General features: G+C 45.4%; 1 protein-coding gene across 2 annotated transcripts in view; it reads right to left on the bottom strand.

The window, feature by feature from the left end:
* Nucleotides 1–10,802: 10,802 nt before the first annotated feature.
* The window catches only part of LOC134211145 (serine-aspartate repeat-containing protein F), a 53,664-nt gene continuing 44,227 nt past the window's right edge, over nt 10,803–20,239 (bottom strand). For both annotated transcript variants that reach the window (XM_062687784.1, XM_062687785.1), the window contains 2 exons: nt 12,672–13,349; nt 10,803–12,552 (listed from right to left, as the gene is read on the bottom strand). In XM_062687784.1, the coding sequence (XP_062543768.1) occupies nt 11,410–12,552; nt 12,672–13,349 (1,821 nt within the window). In that variant the 3' untranslated portion in view covers nt 10,803–11,409. The remainder of the gene's footprint in view (nt 12,553–12,671; nt 13,350–20,239) is intronic.

Raw genomic sequence — 20,239 nt, 5'->3', positions numbered from 1 at the left:
CTTGTAAAAGGTAATGATTGTATTTCGTTGTTGTACTGGACAAAAAGCATTTACTTATTTTTAATTTAATTTATTTAGCTTACATCTAAACTGCCCATGATCGGATATTTGTAACACTCGCATTTTTGTTTATTTAAAAAAAAATCCTGTGAATCGTTCAGTAGACTCAATTTACTGCATCTAATCCCACAACAGTAAAATAGGCTTTAATATCTTGCGTATCTGTGGAAAGCTGGGAATGATTGAGTTTGTGAGAAGGATTGACAAACGATTTATAAAATCAATCAAAATGCAATTGTTACAAACATGCGTTACTGAAGGAATAAAATAGACCCCATTTTGCGGTCCTTAGCCTCTTACCCAGCAACTCCTATCCCTACCTTCTCGTGGCGCTGGCCGGGATACGAGCATCTTTAGGGAAGATCAGGTAACCAACCCCGGTGGGAGCTATGGTTGTATGCTGACAGGGAAGGGGGGTATTGCTCCGCTCCGGAGGTGCAAATCTGATCGAGCGTCTGTTCTCCATGTTAGGACCGGCTCACAACAGCTTCTGTTCATGTTAGGGGCGGCTGATTATCGTCCGAGTGCCAGCGGGGACTCTAAACTAAACTGTGCACACCATGTTGCATCGTGTCAGCATCGAGAAGGCAGCCCCTTCGACGCGAGGTAGGTAGCGCAAGAAAGGCAAATGTAGAGCAAACGAATTGATACAATGGCAACAGACCCGGCACCGAATAAAGGACAACGATTGGAAAGTCGGATCTTGGAACGTGAGAGCATTGAATGAACCCGCACGTGTTGGGCTTCTGGCTCGTGAGCTGTAGAAGGTCGGCGTGAGTGTGCCAGCAATCCAGGAGATACGGTGGCCCAGAACTGAAGAACGTGAATTCCGGGCGGTGGATCCCATAGCGAACACTTCATTCAAGTACCACATCTACTTGGCACGGCATATGCTGGGTAAAGCGTACCATTGGTACTTCGCGTACCTAAAGGAATAAAATAGACCCCATCTCGCGGTCCTTAGCCTCTTACCCGGCAGAACGTGGAACGTTATAGACGGAAGCGGAGACAGCAGACCCGCCTTTTTCAGGAGAAGAAACGCCGCCTGGAAGAAGCGGAGTGCGAGGAGATGGAAAAGCTAAGCCGTTCTCAAGAAACACGCAAGTTCTATCAGAAGCTCAACGCATCCCGCAAAGGCTTCGTGCCGCGAGCCGAAATGTGCCGGGATAAGGATGGGAGCATCTTGACGGACAAACGTGTGGTGATCGAAAGGTGGAAGCAGCACTACGAGGAACATCTGAATGGCGCTGAGAGTACAGGCAGTGAAAGTCAAGGCAGCGGAGGAGATGACTACGTCAGTTCTGCGGACGATGGAAGCCAACCAGCCCCCACCGTGAGGGAAGTTAAGGATGCCATTCAACAGCTAAAGACCAATAAAGCAGCTGGTAAGGATGGTATCGGAGCTGAGCTCATCAAGATGGCCCCGGAAAAGCTGGCCACTTGCCTGCACAAACTGATAGTCAGAATCTGGGAAACCGAACAGCTACCGGAGGAGTGGAAGGAAGAGGTTATATGCCCATCTACAAGAAAGGCGACAAACTGGAGTGTGAGAACTTTCGAGCGATCACCATCCTTAATGCCTACAAAGTGATATCCCAGATCATCTTCCGTCGTCTGTCACCATTAGTGAACGAGTTCGTGGGAAGTTATCAAGCCTGCTTCGTTGACGGTAGCTCGACAACGGACCAGATCTTTACTGTACGGCAAATCCTTAAAAAATGCCGTGAATACCAGGTCCCAACGCACCATCTGTTCGTTGACTTCAAGGCGGCATACGACAGTATAGACCGCGTAGAGCTATGGAAAATAATGGACGAGAACAACTTCCCTGGGAAGCTTACCAGACTGATCAAAGCAATGGTGGATGGTGTGCAAAACTGTGTGAAGATCTCGGGCGAACACTCCAGTTCGTTCGAATCGCGCCGGGGACTAAGGCAAGATGATGGATTTTCGTGCCTGTTGTTAAATATTGCGCTAGAAGGTGTCATGCGGAGAGCAGGGTGTAACAGCCGGGGTACGATTTTCAACAGATGCAGTAAATTTATTTGTTTCGCGGATGACATGGACATTGTCGGACGAACATTTGCAAAGGTGGCAGCACAGTACACCCGCCCTAAACGTGAAGCAACAAAAGTTGGACTGGTGATGAATGCGTCAAAGACAAAGTACATGCTTGTGGGCGGAACCGAGCGCGACAGAGCCCGCCTGAGAAGCAGTGTTACGATAGACGGGGATACCTTCGAGGTGGCCGAGGAATTCGTCTACCTCGGATCGTTGCTAACGGCTGACAACAACGTTAGTCGTGAAATACGAAGGCGCATCATCTGTGGAAGTCGGGCCTACTGCGGGCTCCAGAAGAAACTGCGGTCGAAAAAGATTCGCCACCGCACCAAATGTGTCATGTACAAGACGCTTATAAGACCGGTTGTCTTCTACGGACATGAAACATGGACAATGCTCGAGAAGGACTTGCAAGCACTCGGAGTATTCGAGAGACGGGTGCTTAGGACCATCTTTGTTGGTGTGCAAGAAGACGGTGTGTGGCGGCGAAGAATGAACCATGAGCTCGCCCAACTCTACGGCGAACCCAGTATCCAGAAGGTAGCTAAAGCCGGAAGGGTACGATGGGCAGGACATGTTGCAAGAATGCCGGACAGCAATCCTGCAAATATGGTGTTCGCTTCCGATCCGGCAGGTACGAGACGGCGTGGAGCGCAGCGAACGAGATTGACAGACCAGGTGCAAAACGACTTGGCGAGCGTGGGACGTATCCGAGGATGGAGAGATGCGTTCTCGAACCGAAAAGCAAAACTTAAACTTCGCAGGAACTACTCCTCGTAGCGTCACCATGTAGAGTTTTTGGCTAGGAAGCTGTCCGAAATCCATTTTGACGTAGGTTCTATCGTCGATGACAGGATTATCAACGTGGGTGTGCAGACTTTTTTCTCTCCTTCCGGCTTCCATCTGAAATTATTGTTTGCACGCTGCACGAAACTTCGTGAAATTTATACCACAGCAAGTGGGCGCCTAGGTAGACAAACCGCTGTAAAAGAATTCTTGCAGCGGTCACTTTCCGTGCCGCTGCAATACAATAAATGATTCCGGATTCTAAATGGACATAGCTTTATGAAAGCCTTGATAAGGCTTACGGAGAGTGCCCAACACATGATGTAAAGTTTGTCATCGGGGATGCAAATGCGCAGATGGGAAAAGAAAGTTTCTTTCGCCCTGTCATTGGTACGGAAAGTCTTCATTCCACTACCAACGATATTGTAGATCCAGTTGAAAACCGAACTGAGCTCTCGCGACAATCGCATTTTCTCCCATTTCCGAATGTCGCAACTGCATCGCGAGTGGTGCGCATGATGGCGCACGGCTATGACATAGATGCGCACTACTTGCTATGCAGTTGCGACATCCGGAAATGGGAGAAAATGCGATTGTCGCGACAGCTCAGTTCGGTTTTCAACTGGATCTACAATAATGGTCTGCAATTGGAACCTTTGTTTGCTAAAGGGATGGCTATCAGCAGTACCTACTTCGCACGTAAGAATATCCGCAAACACACCTGGCAACATCCGAGTGGAGACACTTGCTCGCAGATAGACCACATGCTGGTCGACGGACGACATTTCTCGGATGTTATAGATGTAAGGCCCTCAGAGGTCCGAACATCGACTCGGATTACTATATTGTAGTTGCAAAAATTCGGGCGCGACTTTCCAGCGTCACGAATTCACGAAACAACAGAACGATGCGTTTCAACCACAGAGAACAGACATGGATGCTCGAACAAAATTTCGTTAAAAAAGTGTGTAAAGTTTTAAATCGTACCTCAGCGCCGCCAACGCAGGCTGCCCGACATAAAAACTCAATTTCACTAAGCGATGGCGTTGGCATACACTACATAAACAATGTAGTGCTGCCACCTAGGAGCGAGCCTAGGAGCAATTCGGAATGAACACTATAGCGTTAAAAAGTAAAACATGGCAAATCTTAATCATATTCATCAGCACTCTAGCACCGCGCAACGGGGGCATAACGACATACTTTAAAATGGCCAGTACAAACTTTACACAACCACGCGAATGAAGATGAACGTCTGTTCTCTGTGTTTCAACATCCAACGCTTGTCAGTTGAAGGAGTTGCTGAACAGTACCACCAGAAGCTGGACGAGCGGATAGGAGATGCCACCGGATCTGGCGACGTCAACAGATTGTGGGAACATATCCAAGAAACTGTGACTACAACAGCGCAGGAAGTGTTGGGCACTGCACAGCGACGCCAAAGAAATGATTGGTTTGATGAGGAGTGCCAGCGATTGACGGACGAGAATGTGTTGCTAGGAGTCGAATGCTAGTGGCTCGTACCCGCTCCAACAGAGAGCGGTACAGTGTAGCAAGGGCAGAAGAGAAACGAATCCAACGCAGAAAAAAGGCAACACGAAGAGAGTGTAGCGCAGGAGAACATGGATAGAAACGATATGCGGAGGTTTTACGTAACTATCGATGGCGCGCGGCATAAGACTGCGCCAGTGCCCGCCATGTGCAATGACTGAGAGAGGAATTTGCTGACAGACAAGACTATGGTGGCAGCCAGGTGGAAGAAGCACTTCGAAGATTTGTTGAACGGTGGAAATGAAGGTGTATTAAGGAGGATTGACATAGTCGGCGACGGTTAAGCTGTGGAACCACATACACTTGACTAGGTTAAGAAGGCTCTAAACAAGCTGAAAAACAGTAAAGCTGCTGGGAAGGACGAGATCCCGGTCGAGCTTCTCAAACACGGAAGTCAGCAGCTGCATCAATCAATCAAATACCACATTATCCAGAAAATATGGGAGGATGAAGAACTGCCTGCCGGCTGGTTGGATGGCCTCATATGCCCAATCTACAGGTAAGGGCACAGACTATAGTGTGCCAATTACAGAGGGATCACCCTTCTGAACTCGGCGTACAAAATCCTGTCGCGTATCCTGTTTAACAGACTGAGACCGCTTGAGGAGTCTTTCGTCGGCGAATACCAGGCAGGTTTCCGTGAGGGCCGATCAACGACGGATCAGATGTTTAGCCTGCGGATGATCCTTGATAAACTCCGGGAGTACAACTTGCAGACTCACCATCTGTTCATTGATTTCAAAGCAGCGTACGATTTAGTGAAGAGAGATGAGCTGTGGCAGATAATGTCAGAACATGGTTTTCCGGCGAAACTGATTAGACGGATACGTGCGATGCTGGATGGCTCGAAATTAAGTATTCGGATTGCAGACGAAGTGTCAACCTCGTTTGTGACCTTAGACGGATTGAAGCAAGGTGATGTTATTTATTGTTCAACATTGCACTCGAAGGCGCTATTAGGAGATCTTTCGTGCAGAGGAAGGGTACAATCATCACACGGTCGCATATGCTCCTGAGCTTTGCGGACGACATCGACCTTATTGGAATCGATCGCAGAGCAGTAGTGGAGGCTTTTGTCTCACTGAAGAGGGAGACGGCGAGGATAGGCATAACCATTAACTCTACCAAGACAAAGTACATGGTGGCAGGTAGAGATAGAGATAGACCTAGTGGTGTGCTGAGATAGTGCTTGATGGTGATGTGTTTGAAGTTGTTGAAAAATTTGTTTACCTTAGAACGCTTGTGACATGTGACAATGACGTTTTCCGTGAAGTGAAAAGACGTATTACTGCTGCGAAAAGGGCCTTTTACGGATTACGTATCCAGCTTAGGTCCCGCAACATGTAGACGGAAACGAAATTTTCTCTATATAAAACTCTGATTTTACCAGTGGCCTTTTATAGACATGAAGCATGGACATTAAAAGAGGCGGACCGGAGAGCTTTTGGGGTTTTCGAGCAAAAAGTGCTACGTGCAATACTCGGAGGGAAACTAGAAAATGGTGTGTGGCGCAGACGCATGAATCATGAGCTGTATCAAGTATGACTTGACTTGACTTGATGGGCTACAGCTCTTAAATCAAGCTGTATCAAGTATATAAAAAAGAAAATATTGTGAATCGTATAAAATACGGCAGACTTCAGTGGACTGATCACTTATTGCGAATGTCGAAAGAAAGAATATCGAAAACAATATTCAACAGAGAACCAGATAGGGTCCGGCGACTTCGTGGAAGGCCACGAACACGCTGGCTGCATGCGGTGGAATCGGACCTGGGGAAACTGGAGGAACATCACCCAAGACCGACGATTATGGAGCTCTACAATACGCCAGGCATAGGTGTATCGACGCTGTAGCCAACCAGGTATCCAGGCATAGGTAGGCATTGTCATATAAACTAGAGTAATTCGCCAAATATGTAATGTTGAACGTACGTGCATTCCCTCCCTTGACGATCCCTCCTCAGGCCATCTGCGAATTGTGGCGCCTGCCTAGGATGTGGTGGGGTTTGACAGTGGGCCCTGTTAAACCTCTATAAAAAGCTGCATGAATCCGCAAGTAGGCTCCGCCAAAGCGACCGTGTGCCGCTCAAAGCTCACCAGCCCAAGTCCCAAGTGGTGTTAGGTGGGACGCTAAACAGCCCTGACACGACGGCCCTCCGACGAGACAGGAGGTTTGCACAGGCCCAATAAGCCGCCTTTAAAAACAACTATTACGAACGACATAGAAGATAATACGACTCGATACAATCGGCAACGACCTAGGCGACGAATAAAGGATCACGATTGGAAGCTTGGAACATGGAACTGCAAGTCGCTAGGCTTCGCAGGTTGCGACAGGATAATCTACGATGAATTACATCCCCGCAACTTCGATGTCGTAGCGCTGCAGGAAATCTGCTGGACCGGACAGAAAGTGTGGAAAAGCGGGCATCGAGCGGCTACCTTCTACCAAAGCTGTGGCACCACCAACGAGCTGCCCAGACAACCACACATCGCATAAGAATGCACGATCAAAATCGTTTACCGATCCAAATTTCATCAGAATCGCATTGTTGTGCAAAGCTTATCAGTTTATTTATAAATTTTCCCGCACAGTAGGCTATTTTACGAGTTTATTCCAGCTTCATTTGTTGACATCGCATATTCCTTAGCTTCGCTTAGCTTAGCTTTGACTGACTACATATATCTATGATTGCTACTCCGTGATTGACCAGAATCAGTGAAATTGCACAAAGAATCAAGTGAATGATTGACTGGGATTGTTCAAGCATTCTCAGTGTGCAAGTTTCAGTGACTCTAAAATTCAAATGATCAATAACGGCGCCGGCTACGTCCTTGTAGTCAGTTAGGAAGAAGGAAGGAATATTAGTAGGTGGTTTTTGCTATTTGAAGACCGTGTTTACCTCTGCGTCTCCACAAAAACCACAGGAAGGATTATAAGTTAATTGGTAGGCATCGTTGGATCTGGATTCACTCTGATAAGCGATACGACCGTGCCATTCTTTATACACAGTGATTTTACCTAGCCATGAATCGGGCGCGAAAAGTAGTACAAACTAACAATGCAGAACACAATATTTCGGCCGATCGCGCCATCGTTCTGCTGTCCGAAACAAGAGAAATCACGCACTGAACTGATTTTTATTACCGGCCGCGCAAAGCAGAACACAATATTTCGGCCGATCGCGCCATCGTTCTGCTGTCCGAAACAAGAGAAATCTCGCACTGAACTGATTTTTATTACCGGCCGCGCAAAGCACAACACAATATTTCGGCCGATCGCACCATCATCGTTCTGCTGTCCGAAACAAGAGAAATCACGCACTGAACTGATTTTTATTACCGCCCGCGCAAAGTAGAACACAATATTTCGGCCGATCGCGCCATCGTTCTCTTTGTTGACATCGCATATTCCTGCAATCAAACTCACATAAAATCGGATTATCTGTCAAACAGAATTTGTTATCACAAATTACATCGTAATGCATAACGAACAAACTCGCATAAAAATCGTGGACATCGCATACACTTCCGTGCAACGTCGGATAAGAAATACACATATATCGCCTCCACTTTTGTACGTAAAAAGTGTTTTCGCGACTAGTAAGCGATGAAATTTGTGCGCATAGGCATCGCATAACAGAAAAACAATTCTATTATGCATGCATTCTGGTTGTCTGGGTGGGAACCGGCTTCATAGTGCTGGGAAAGATGCGCCAACGCGTGATTGGGTGGCATCCAATCAACGCAAGGATGTGCAAGCTGAGGATAAAAGGCCGTTTCTTCAACTATAGCATCATCAACGTGCACTGCCCACACGAAGGGAGATCCGACGACGAGAAAGAAGCGTTCTATGCGCAGCTGGAGCAGACATACGATGGATGCCCACTGCGGGACGTCAAAATCGTCATCGGTGACATGAACGCTTAGGTAGGAAGGGAGGAAATGTATAGACCGGTCATCGGACCGGATAGTCTGCATACCGTATCCAACGACAACGGCCAACGATGCATAAACTTTGCAGCCTCCCACGGAATGATAGTCCGAAGCACTTTCTTCCCCCGCAAGAATATCCACAAGACCACATGGAAATCACCTAATCAACAGTGCGATTATTGAATCCGACCACTACCTCGTTGCACTATGTCTGCGCTCAAAACTCTCGACGGTGATGAACACGCGTCGGCGTCGTCCGCCGCGGCTAAACATTGGGTGGCTACAAGACGCGCAGCAGCTGGAAATGGCACTCCCAACGGAAGAGCAGCTAGGCGCAGCATCTCTTGAAGATGGCTGGAGAGATATTCGATCCGCCATTGGAAGCACCGCAACCGCTGCACTAGGTACGGTGGCTCCGGATCAGAGAAACGACTGGTATGACGGCGAATGTGAGCAGTTAGTTGAGGAGAAGAATGCAGCATGGGCGAGATTGCTGCAACACCGCACGAGGGCGAACGAGGCACGATACAAACGGGCGCGGAAGCCAGCAGGAAGATCGAGACCGTGAGGAGACGGAGGAACTGTACCGCGCTAATAACGCACGAAAGTTCTATGAGAAGTTGAACCGTTCACGTAAGGGCCACGTGCCACAGCCCGATATGTGTTAGGACATAAACGGGAACCTTCTTACAAACGAGCGTGAGGTGATCCAAAGGTGGCGGCAGCACTACGAAGCACCTGAGTGGCGATGTGGCGGTGTGGTAATGAACCTGGGATCACGCGCGCAGGATACACGTCTTCCGGCTCCAGATCTCCAGGACATCCAGGAGGAGCTCGGCCGGCTGAAAACAACAAAGCCCTTGGAGTTGATCAACTACCAGGAGAGCTGTTTAAACACAGTGGTGAGTCACTGCCTAGAGCGCTGTACTGGGTCATTACCAAGGTTTGGGAGGATGACGTTCTGCCGCAGGAGTTAATGGAAGGTATCGTGTGTCCCATCTACAAAAAGGGCGATAAACTGAATTGTAGCAACTACCGCGCAATCACATTGCTGAACGTCGCCTACAAGGTACTCTCCCAAATTTTATGCCGCCGACTAACACCAATTGCAAGAGAGTTCGTGGGGCAGTACCAGGCGGGATTTATGGGTGAACGCTCTACCACACACCAGGTGTTCGCCATACGTCAGGTATTGAAGAAATGCCGCGAATACAACGTGCCCACACATCATCCATTTGTCGACTTCAAAGCCGCATATGATACAATCGATCGGGACCAGCTATGGCAGCTAATGCACGAAAACGGATTTCCGGATAAACTGATACGGTTGATCAAGGCGACGATGGATCGGGTGATGTGCGTAGTTCGAGTTTCAGGGGCATTCTCGAGTCCCTTCGAAACCCGTAGAGGGTTACGGCAAGGTGATGGTCTTTCGTGTCTGCTATTCAACATCGCTTTGGAGGAAGTAATACGAAGGGCAGGGATTGACACGAGTGGTTCGATTTCCACGAAGTCCGTCCAGTTATTTGGTTTCGCCGACGACACCAATATCATGGCACGTAAGTTTGAGAGGATGGAGGAAGCCTACATCAGACTGAAAAGCGAAGCTAAACGGATTGGACTAGTCATCAACACGTCGAAGACGAAGTAGATGATAGGAAGAGGCTCAAGAGAGGTCAATGTAAGCCACCCACCACGAGTTTCTATCGGTAGTGACGAAATCGAGGTGGTTGAAGAATTCGTGTACTTGGGCTCACTGGTGACCGCGGATAGCGATACCAGCAGAGAAATTCGGAGGCGCATAGTGGCTGGAAATCGCACGTACTTTGGACTCCGCAAGACGCTCCGATCGAATAGAGTTCGCCGCCGTGCCATACTGACTATCTACAAAACGCTTATAAGACCGGTAGTTCTCTACGGACACGAGACCTGGACGATGCTCGTGAAGGACCAACGCGCACTGGGAGTTTTGAAAGGAAAGTGTTGCGTACCATCTATGGTGGAGTGCAGATGGGGGACGGTACGTGGAGGAGGCGAATGATCCACGAGTTGCATCAGCTGTTGGGAGAACCATCCATCGTTCACACCACGAAAAACGGAAGACTGCGGTGGGCCTTGCACGTAGCCAGAATGTCGGACAGTAATCCGGTGAAAATGGTTCTCGACAACGATCCGACGGGAACAAGAAGGCGAGGTGCGCAGCGGGCAAGGTGGATCAATCAGGTTGAGGACGATTTACGGACCCTCCGCAGACTGCGTGGTTGGCAAAGTGCAGCCATGGAACGAGCTGAATGGAGAAGACTTTTATGTGCAGCACAGGCCACTCCGGCCTTAGTCTGATAATAAAATAAATAAACGTGCATTTCCTATTTTTTTGAATTGTTCTTTCCAGAAAATAGCAACAAATTCCATTCATATGCTTTATTATATTTTACTTTAAGTATTCTGTTCATTACAAATAATTATTTAACCTTCTTCTAATTGGATGTTTAAAGAATAAATCATAAATTAGAGCAATCGGAGAGATAGTTCTTAAGAGCTACGGGGTGGATGTTATAGTTTTCTCAAATGCCAACTGATTCATTTTCCTGAACTAAACGAAATTTTGTTGAACACAAACAAAAGTACTGCTAATACATGCACTACAACTAGGTATCCGTATCGCTTAGCAAACGCACGACACGGCCTTACAAATCGATTTGAATTCTGAATCCCTTCGTATTTCCTTGTTTCCAAATGAAGGATGGATTTTGAATTGTGTTTGCAGTATTATAATAGGTTTTCAACCTTCTTTTGCAATTTTTAGCATAGTTGACTGACAAAAACTGGTCTATTGTACAAGAAAATAATGGGGTATCTTGAAAGCGAGAAGCAAGAAATACAACAAAAGATTAGATAGTGCGTATGAACCTACTAAATACCTATATCGTAAAAGTTAATTCTGAGGATAACACTAATCTTGTCAGTTTGTGATAAAACGACCGTGTTGGAAAGCTGAGAAGCAGCTGCAGACTTAATCTGAATCACGGTCACTGTCCCGATCAGATCCACTATCAGATCCGCTATCTTTATCGCTACCCTTGGCGGATCGGTCGTCGGATTCGTTGTCGCTTTCTTTATCGGATCCGTGGTCCGATCCGCGATCGGAGCCTTTCTCAGAACCACGATCAGATCCTGCATCTGATCCACGATCCGAACCTTTGTCTGATCCACGATCCGAACCTTTGTCGGATCCACGATCCGATCCCTTATCGGAGCCATGATCTGATCCCTTGTCGGAGCCATGGTCCGATCCTTTGTCGGAGCCATGTTCTGAACCTTTATCGGAACCACGATCGGAGCCCTTATCGGAACCACGATCGGATCCTTTGTCAGAACCACGATCAGATCCCTTCACTGAACCTTTCTCGGATCCGCGGTCCGATTCCTTATCGGATCCACGATCAGATTCCTTATCTGATTCATTGTCCGAACCCTTATCTGATGCTTTATCCGACCCATGCTCAGAATTACGACGAGATCCTTTGTCGGAGCTGCGATCATTGTCATCGTTTTTCTTTTCTTCCACTTTGTCGGTCTCGTTCTCATCGTCTTTTTTATCATCGTTCTCTTTATCAGAATCGTCTCCGCCCTTTGCAGAACCGTTGCTCTTGCTCTGATCATCGTCCCTTTCTTTGTCCGATTCGCTGTCCTTCTTTGTCTTCTTATCGTTTTCGTCGTCCTTATCATCCTCCTTGTCCGAGTCTCGAGGACTCTCTTTACCGGAATCGACATCGCGAGGGCTTTCCTTTCCAGTATCCTTAGGGGTATTCGTACCTGAACCTCCTCTGTCACTTTCGTTTTCCTTCTCCTCCTTCTCCTCATCGTCATCCTCATCCTCGATGATGCGGTTCCGTCCGCTTGCTTTCTCGCGCTCCTTCTCCTTCGTTTCCGGTTTGAGTTTGTGCAGTTTGGTGGTGGCCAAGAAACCAATCGGTTTCTTCTTCTTTTCGGCGGCATCCTTGGCTGCCTTGGATAGCTGGGCAATTTCCATCAGTTGCGATTTGAGCTTTTTGTTCAAAACTTCCAGCTTGAACTCGTAATTCTTCTCCATGTCTTTATATTTTTTCATCAAATCCTGCTCCAAGTATAAATGCTTCCCTTTCCATGCGCTGATCTGTGAAATAGTCGTGAGTAGTGATATCATTGTTAGTTATGCTTCTTATATTTTTTCGATTTCCTTGCTATGTTTTATAATATGTCTCACCCTTTTATAGACCAACCATTCCAACTTACCTCTTTCTCCTTCTCCAGAATAATACTATCTTTCTGCTTAAGTTTCCTCTGCAGTGTGGCGATTGTTTCTTTCAGTTGAGTCATCGCAATCACGTGATCCGAGCTGTGCGGATCAACGTACTTTGTATGATGGTGATGGTGATGATGATGGCTTTTATGGTGACCCAGTTTCTCCGGCACATCCGGGGTTGGTTTCATATCCGTACGAGGCTTCTTGCTGGACGAATGGCGACCGTTGTCATTACGAGAATTGTCCACCCGATCCATTCCTCCGGGTGCGGAAGATTCCAGTGCCAAGGGCACTGGTTCCGGAATGTCAACCGGGCCCAAACTCATGTTCATATCACCCAGTGGGGGCAAAGTGGATCCTCCGCCGCCACGGTTCATCGAACTGCTGTTGCTGCTGTTGTTGGTCTTGTCTGACGCGCTGCGGTTGTCTGCACGGTTGCTAGAATTCGCACTGGATCCGAGTGATCCGGCAGCGGGGATGTTGCTGCCTGAAGTTCCGCGGCTGCCAGCGCTGGCAGCGGATGCCGACGAAGACATCGCCGGCGGAGGAGGGCCACCATCGGCCCCACGTTTCTTTGCTCGGCGACGTTCGCTTTCTGCCTGGCGTGCCTTGGTCAGGGCACGCTTGTAGGATAACGTACAAAGCCAGCATAATAGCTTGCCGTCGACCTACGGATCAAGATAGAGAATTATGAAAAAGCATTATTTAGAGTATAGTTTGTTTTTCAGATTTATAACTACGCGGGCACTGAGAAATATGTTGTCTAACGACGACATGAATGGAGGTGGACCCTTATACGTATATGAGCTTTTCTATTCTGACCTATTGTATAACATAATGTATGCAATTTTTGCTTATCATCTATTCATCTCTGGTGTGACTATTTCACAACTAGAACAAAACCTAGTCTTCATATTAATGCTTTTAATAAACTTACCACTAATGACATAGGGTATTACATATTCCTTTAAATACTTATTATTAAACTCTGAACGATATTTCACGATCACTTCGCACAACAATAAAAGAACTAAACCACATAAGGACCATAATTCGACAGAGCAACACAAATGAAGCACCCGAAACGAGTTCGCCTTAACATCTCGGAAAAACTTTCCACCTGGCTTCGGTGCAAATGGGAAAGAACTCTAATGTGTGAAGTCGTTCTGGAGGTTGTGCAAAAATGATGCCCGAGGTTTTAGAGAGGAGGGAGGGGGTACGGTACATATACTATGGGTATACAAAATAGCATGACAGGAGAGGGGGGGGTCGAAACATCTCAAAGATAATGGAAGTCATATTTAAATCGCCCCTTATAATAAAGAACTTGTAGGTCCCCCTCCTTAGCCTAGCGGTAAGATGCGCGGCTGGGTTCGATTCCCGGTGCCGGTCTAGGCAATATTCGGTTTGGTTACCATGCAAAAATGGTAACTTGGCTTAGAAACATCGCAGTTAATAACTGTGGAAGTGCTTAATGAACACTAAGCTGCGAGCAATGTCCCGGTGTGGGGATGTAATGCCAATAAGAAGAAGAAGAAGAAGTGTTAGCCTCATGATATACGAATGCAAAAATGGTAACTTGGCTTAGAAACCTCGCGGTTAATAACTGTGGGAGTGCTGAATGAGCACTAAGCAGTAAGGCGGCAAAGTCCCAGTAGGGGATGTAATGTTAATAATAAGAAGAAGAACTAAGAACTGTAGGGGCACTATGCTGATTAGACTGGCCCAGCAAACAAAAAACTGTCTAATTCACGGGCACCCCCAGATTGTGTCTTTTGAGAATCAATCTCTGAAAATTCTAAGCTTAATCGCTTGATGCATAAGCTGGCGCATTTGATTTGAAGTTTGTATGGGGATTTCAGCCAAAATGTATAGGAAAATACACCTCCGTCACTCATTCGATCTAGAAATTGGTTCTGATTGCTCGATTGGCCTCAGAATTGCAAAAACGGTAGTTGGTATGCTACAGAACAATTTCACAGAACATTGTATGATGATGAAATGAACTTTTATATAAGTTTCGGCTGATGCGATTCGATCAAAAACCCAAAATACACAAATCAGCTCCTAATAAACCAGCCGAAAATTATATAAAAGTTCATTTAATCATCATGCAATGTTCTGTGAAATTGTTCTGTAGCATACCAACTGCCGTTTTGCAATTCTGAGGTCAATCGAGCAATCAGAACCAATTTCCAGATCGAATGAGTGACGGAGGTGTATTTTCCTATACATTTTGGCTGAAATCCCCATACAAACTTCAAATCAAATGCGCCAGCTTATGCAACAAGCGATTGAGCTGGAATTTTCAGAGATTGATTTTCTCACCCAAAGACACACTTATGGGGGGTGCCCCGTGGAATTCGACAACATTTTTTTCTCCCCATAGTAATCTGGGCCAGTCTAATGCTGATTGATGATACCAGAGATGTCCTACACAGGTGGCAAAAAATCTGCGCTTTTATTTTTCACAATTTTTAACAATTAAGGCCGTTACAAACATTTAATTTAAATTATGTCCTACTGGTTTTCGAAAGGTCAAGGGGGGGGGGGAAATAAAAAATAAATATTAAAATGGAAAAAAAATCAATAAAACTCCTTGAATTTGTTAAAGAATGTTTTGAAAATCCTCAAAATTGCCCGATTTTTTTTGTTGCTCCCTCAAAATATTTTTTTGGGCAAAAAAAAAATCCGAGAGGGGGGAGACATAATTGTTTTTAAATATTTGTATCGGTCTAAATAATAGATAGTAATAGATTAAATAAATAGATGAATATTTGTGTTTTCGAACTTTAATCTCACAAAATTGTGCACGCCAAATACACGCGGACGTGCGCACGTCAAATACACCGGCGTGTATTACATGTATTTGCTGTGCGCGCACTCGCGTGTCTCTGGTGTGTATTATTTTGACTCGAAGTGACAACTCAATAGCTCAAATATCCATCTATAAGTTGCACTCTTAAAATGAACTTTATTTGATTGTTCAAAATTGTGAAAAAAAATCATCAAGGCACTTAATCAACAATTTGATGCCACAACATACGTTTTGAGGCCGCATCTCTCTATTCTAGATTGTGCCACACGCTCGCCAAGTCTTTCTGCACCTGGTCAGCCCACCTCACTCGCTGTGCTCCACGCCTTCTTGTACCTGTCGGATCGAAAGCGAACACCATCTTTGCAGGGTTGCTGTCCGGTATTCTTGCAACATGCCCTGCTCATCGTACCCTTCCGGCTTCAGCTACCTTCTGGATACTGCGTTCGCCGTAAACCTGGGCAAACTCATGGTTCATCCTTCACCGCTACACACCGTCTTCTTACACACCGCCAAAAATGGTCCTAACATCCATCTCTCGAAAACTCCGAGTGCTTACTAGTCCTCCTCGAGCATGGTTCTAGTTTCATGTGGGTAGAGAACTACCGGAATTTTGAGCGTTTTCTACATGACACATTTGGTGCGGGTGTGAATCTCTTATGATCGCAGTTTCTTCTGGAGCCCGTAGTAGACCCGACTTCAACAGATGATGCGCCTTCGTATTTCAAGACTAACATTATTATCAGCCATTAGTGAAGATCCAAGAAAGACGAATTCATTGACCACCTCGAAAGTCTCCCCGTCTATGGTAACACTGCTTCCCAGGTGGGCCCTGTCGCTCTTGTTCTCGCATGCTAGCGTGTACTTTGTCTTCGATGCATTCACCACCAGTCCAACTTTTGTTGCCTCACGTTTCAGCCGCCGGGTGTACTACAGTTCTGCCACCTTTGCAAATGTTCGGCCGACAATATCCATGCCATCCACGAAACAAACAAATTAACTAGATCTGTTCAAAATAGTACCGCGGCTGTTACACCCGGCTCTCCGCATGACACCTTCTAGCGCAATGTTGAACATCAGGCACGAAGGCTCATCACCTTGTATTATTCCCCGGCGCGATTCAAACGAACTGGAATGTTCGCCCGAAATTTTCACTTAGTTTTGCACACCATCCACCGTTTCTCTGATCAGTCTGGTAAGCTTCCCAGGGAAGCTGTTCTCGTCCATTGTGGGGCAATATGGCCCAACCAATTTTTGCGATTTGGAACTGATTGTTTTGTAACTAGTTTAAGTTGAATTACATTGGGCAGGAACCAATTTCGAACTAAGAAAAAAATTGGTTTTAGTTGGTTGGGTAAGAGTTGCAGTATTCCTATCCTATACAATACGCGTAGAAGTCGGACACCACGGATTAACATTGGGCGACTATAAGACGAAAGCCTAGTCCAAGATTGGTTTCGGACTACGGCAACCTTTGTAGATACCGATCAGTTTAGATTTTATTTGCTTTGTCTGCTTGTCGCCCTGCTTTATTTGTCGCGGTAGATAATAGAGTGCGAAATGATAGAGACAACGGTTCAATTTCGTTTCCCTATTTCTGCTCCCCGGCCAAGCTGGGTTGAGATCGCCGGGTTTGTGCGGCAATTAGACGTGGATGTATCGTCTATGGAAACTGTTTAGGGGAAGGGGGGGGCAATATGCCCTAGCTAAGCAAACACTGCTTTATTGTCTTATTTGTAACGCTATTCATGGGTATTTTTACATTATGCATCAGTTAAACAAGATAGCTAGTTGATGCCATTCAAAAATTGTCAAAAATCTTAATCATATTGATAATATTCACATTTCAAAAAAGTGGTGATATTCTGTTGCCGGAAAACTCATGAGGCAAAACGCCTTTTAGCTGGCAGCTCCTAAGGAACAAAACACCACGCGTCGGCAAATCAGCATTCTGGAATGGATAGTGCGTGGAGACGCAAGTACATTGTAGGTTAGTGCCACTAGGGCGTTTTGCCTCGCCAAAATGTTAGATGTTTCTTCAAAATGTGGAAATTTTCGGTTTTTCCGACCTTCCCATACACTATTTTGAAACTTGTTTCGCCTAACTTACATAATTTTAGATCTGGTTTTGTTACAGCCATCTTAATGGCGGTAAATATGAGGGAAACCACAAAAGGCGTTTTGCATCGGGGGGGCGTTTTGGGGCCTCTTCCCCTACAAAACAGCAATGGACAGATCACTGTTTGTTAAATTTGTCACACTGGATGCAATGCAGGATTCATTGAAAAAAAATGTGGAACCAAGAAAGTTTCATTATTCTAGTGGAAAGACATTTGAAGTAAATATGGTGATTTCAGGCAGTAATGTCCACTACATCCGTGTATTTGACTTACCACCTGAATTACCGGATAGTGAGTTATTGTTGCGTCCGGTGGAATACGGAAAAGCAGAGCGCGTGATCCGGGAAAGATTTCCGCCCAACTTAGGATTGGATCATATGATCACTGGTGTGCGAGGGGTATATCTGGATGTTCAGAAGGAAGTTCCGCCGTCGCTTGAAGTACTGAATTGGACCGGCAGAATATTTTACCCAGAGCTTCAAAATAAATGCTTCGGGTGTTTAGAGGAAGGCCATCGGAAGGACTTGTGCCCACAATGGAAAAATAGGAGTCGGGAAAACCAGGATCATGGCAAGCAAGTAGGGAAAAGCAGAGACGGACAAAACCGAACATATTCCGGAGTGGTGATCGGATTTGAACGGACAGCACCGGAGCAAACGTCAGTAGAAATAATGGAAAATGAGGTAATCGAAGAGGATGCAGTTGAGTTAGACACTGAGTGTCGACGGCAACAAAACAAGCGGAAACAGTGCCCATCCCCGACTCTATGATCAAACGTGAGAAGATGGCGGAAACTGATCTGATTTGTGAAACTGATATGATTTGTGAAGAAATGAGTAATGGGCTACACAGACTGTGTAAGCGCATTGAGGAAGGAGGAGGAGAAAAAACAATCACGATTGGCTAATCAGCGACGAGATCTAACTACGGCAGGTTCAATAGACCGGTCGCCACCGAGGTCGCCACCGAAGAAAACCTCTCGCAGGAATGCTTCTCACAGCATATCAGAAACAACTTCAGACTAAGAGTTTTATTGTAAACATCGACGAAATGAGTAAAAAAACTGATATGGGACAGAATAGAATAGAAATACAAAGAGTAGATATTTCAGGAAGCCCGTTCAGCTATTTGGTTTCGCCGACGTATCAATGGCGTATCAACTTTGAGAAGATGGAAGAAGCTTACATCATACTGAATAGGGTAGCAAAGGTGACCGGAATAATCATCAACACGTCGGAGACGAAGTGAATGCTAGGAAGATGCTCGAGGGATGTCAACCACCGAGGTTTGTTTCGCTACCCAACTAACAATTTTGGTGCTAAAAGCTTCAACTTCTAGCCTTTGGCTGTATAATATTTGAATAAAAGCAGCCAATGCTGAATAAAAGAAAAGCCTCTGCAAATAATCCCTTAAACTTCAACTCGACTATTACCCAAATATCTATCAGCTAGTCAGTGTGCCGAATATATTTAATCTTTTATCGTTTATGCAGCTTTCATATAGTCATAAAACAGCTCTGTCTGAATTAGCAACCAAGCTTATCGGTTAATAGCTCATGTATGTAACTGAGTTGCTTGTTAGCAACTTCCCATATTACGGTGAGTAGCATTCACAATGAAAACGTTTTTGCTGTTGTTATAGCACTAACAATATAGCGTAATGGCGCTATAAATGAACTAACGAAGCTTTTAGGCAGCTTCTGTATCTTTGAAGATTACACAACGTTTAAGTAAACCTTATACTGCTTCTTTTAATAGCATATCAGTATGGAACGTCAAAACCGCTATGTTTACATTTGATTTTTGTTGCCGGAGCTGTGTATGAGCTATTGATTTCTGTAATGCAGCTACAAAGGTATTCACCTGCTCTTATAGCAACTGACAAAGCGCTGTCATTAATGCTAGCAGATAGCGTAAGAAAACAAGCCATTTAGAAGCGATATTTCTGTTGACGGCTACTGTTAAACGATTAGCAGCAAAGTAGCATCTATACAGATCGAGAAAATGTTGCCTAAAATAATTTCAGCGATTGATGATGGATAAAAGTTAGCCAACAGAACATGCTGATAGATGTTTGAATAATGGTTGAAATAATGCTGAAAGCATAATTTTTAAGCTTATGTGCTGAAAGCAGCATGTAGGCCTCTTCCTAACGTTTATACAGCATGAATCTGAAAATAGCGTTAGTAAAACAACCTATAGGGTATGCGAAGAAGCACATCCATTATTTTCTTTGTTATTTACATATGTCAAAGTTACGGTGATGACAGAGCAGCGGCCATTGAATCAGGAGATCAGGAGTTCGAATCTAGGTAGCAACAAAATTGATATTTGAGTTTTCACAAAATAAAACATTGAATAAACTTCCGAAATTTACTCTCCTCTCAAATAATATTTAATCAAATTGAATTCAGTGGCTGTATAAAATGTATTTAACAGATTCAAAAAATCTGAATAAGCGCCATTGAAGCGAATTATATTACTAAATGGTTTAATAAAGATTGAGAAAAAATTGTGTAACATGCTGTAAAGTAGTTGTGCAGACACGTCAAATACAGCTGAATAGATTCGCCAGATTTGCTGGTAAAGGAATTGAATAGAATGATTGAATTGATCATATGTAT

Source organism: Armigeres subalbatus, chromosome 2 (assembly GCF_024139115.2).
Source record: "Armigeres subalbatus isolate Guangzhou_Male chromosome 2, GZ_Asu_2, whole genome shotgun sequence".
NCBI lineage: Eukaryota > Metazoa > Arthropoda > Insecta > Diptera > Culicidae > Armigeres > Armigeres subalbatus.
Note: the sequence above shows the minus strand (reverse complement) of the source record. Positions and strands in the feature narration are given on the sequence as shown.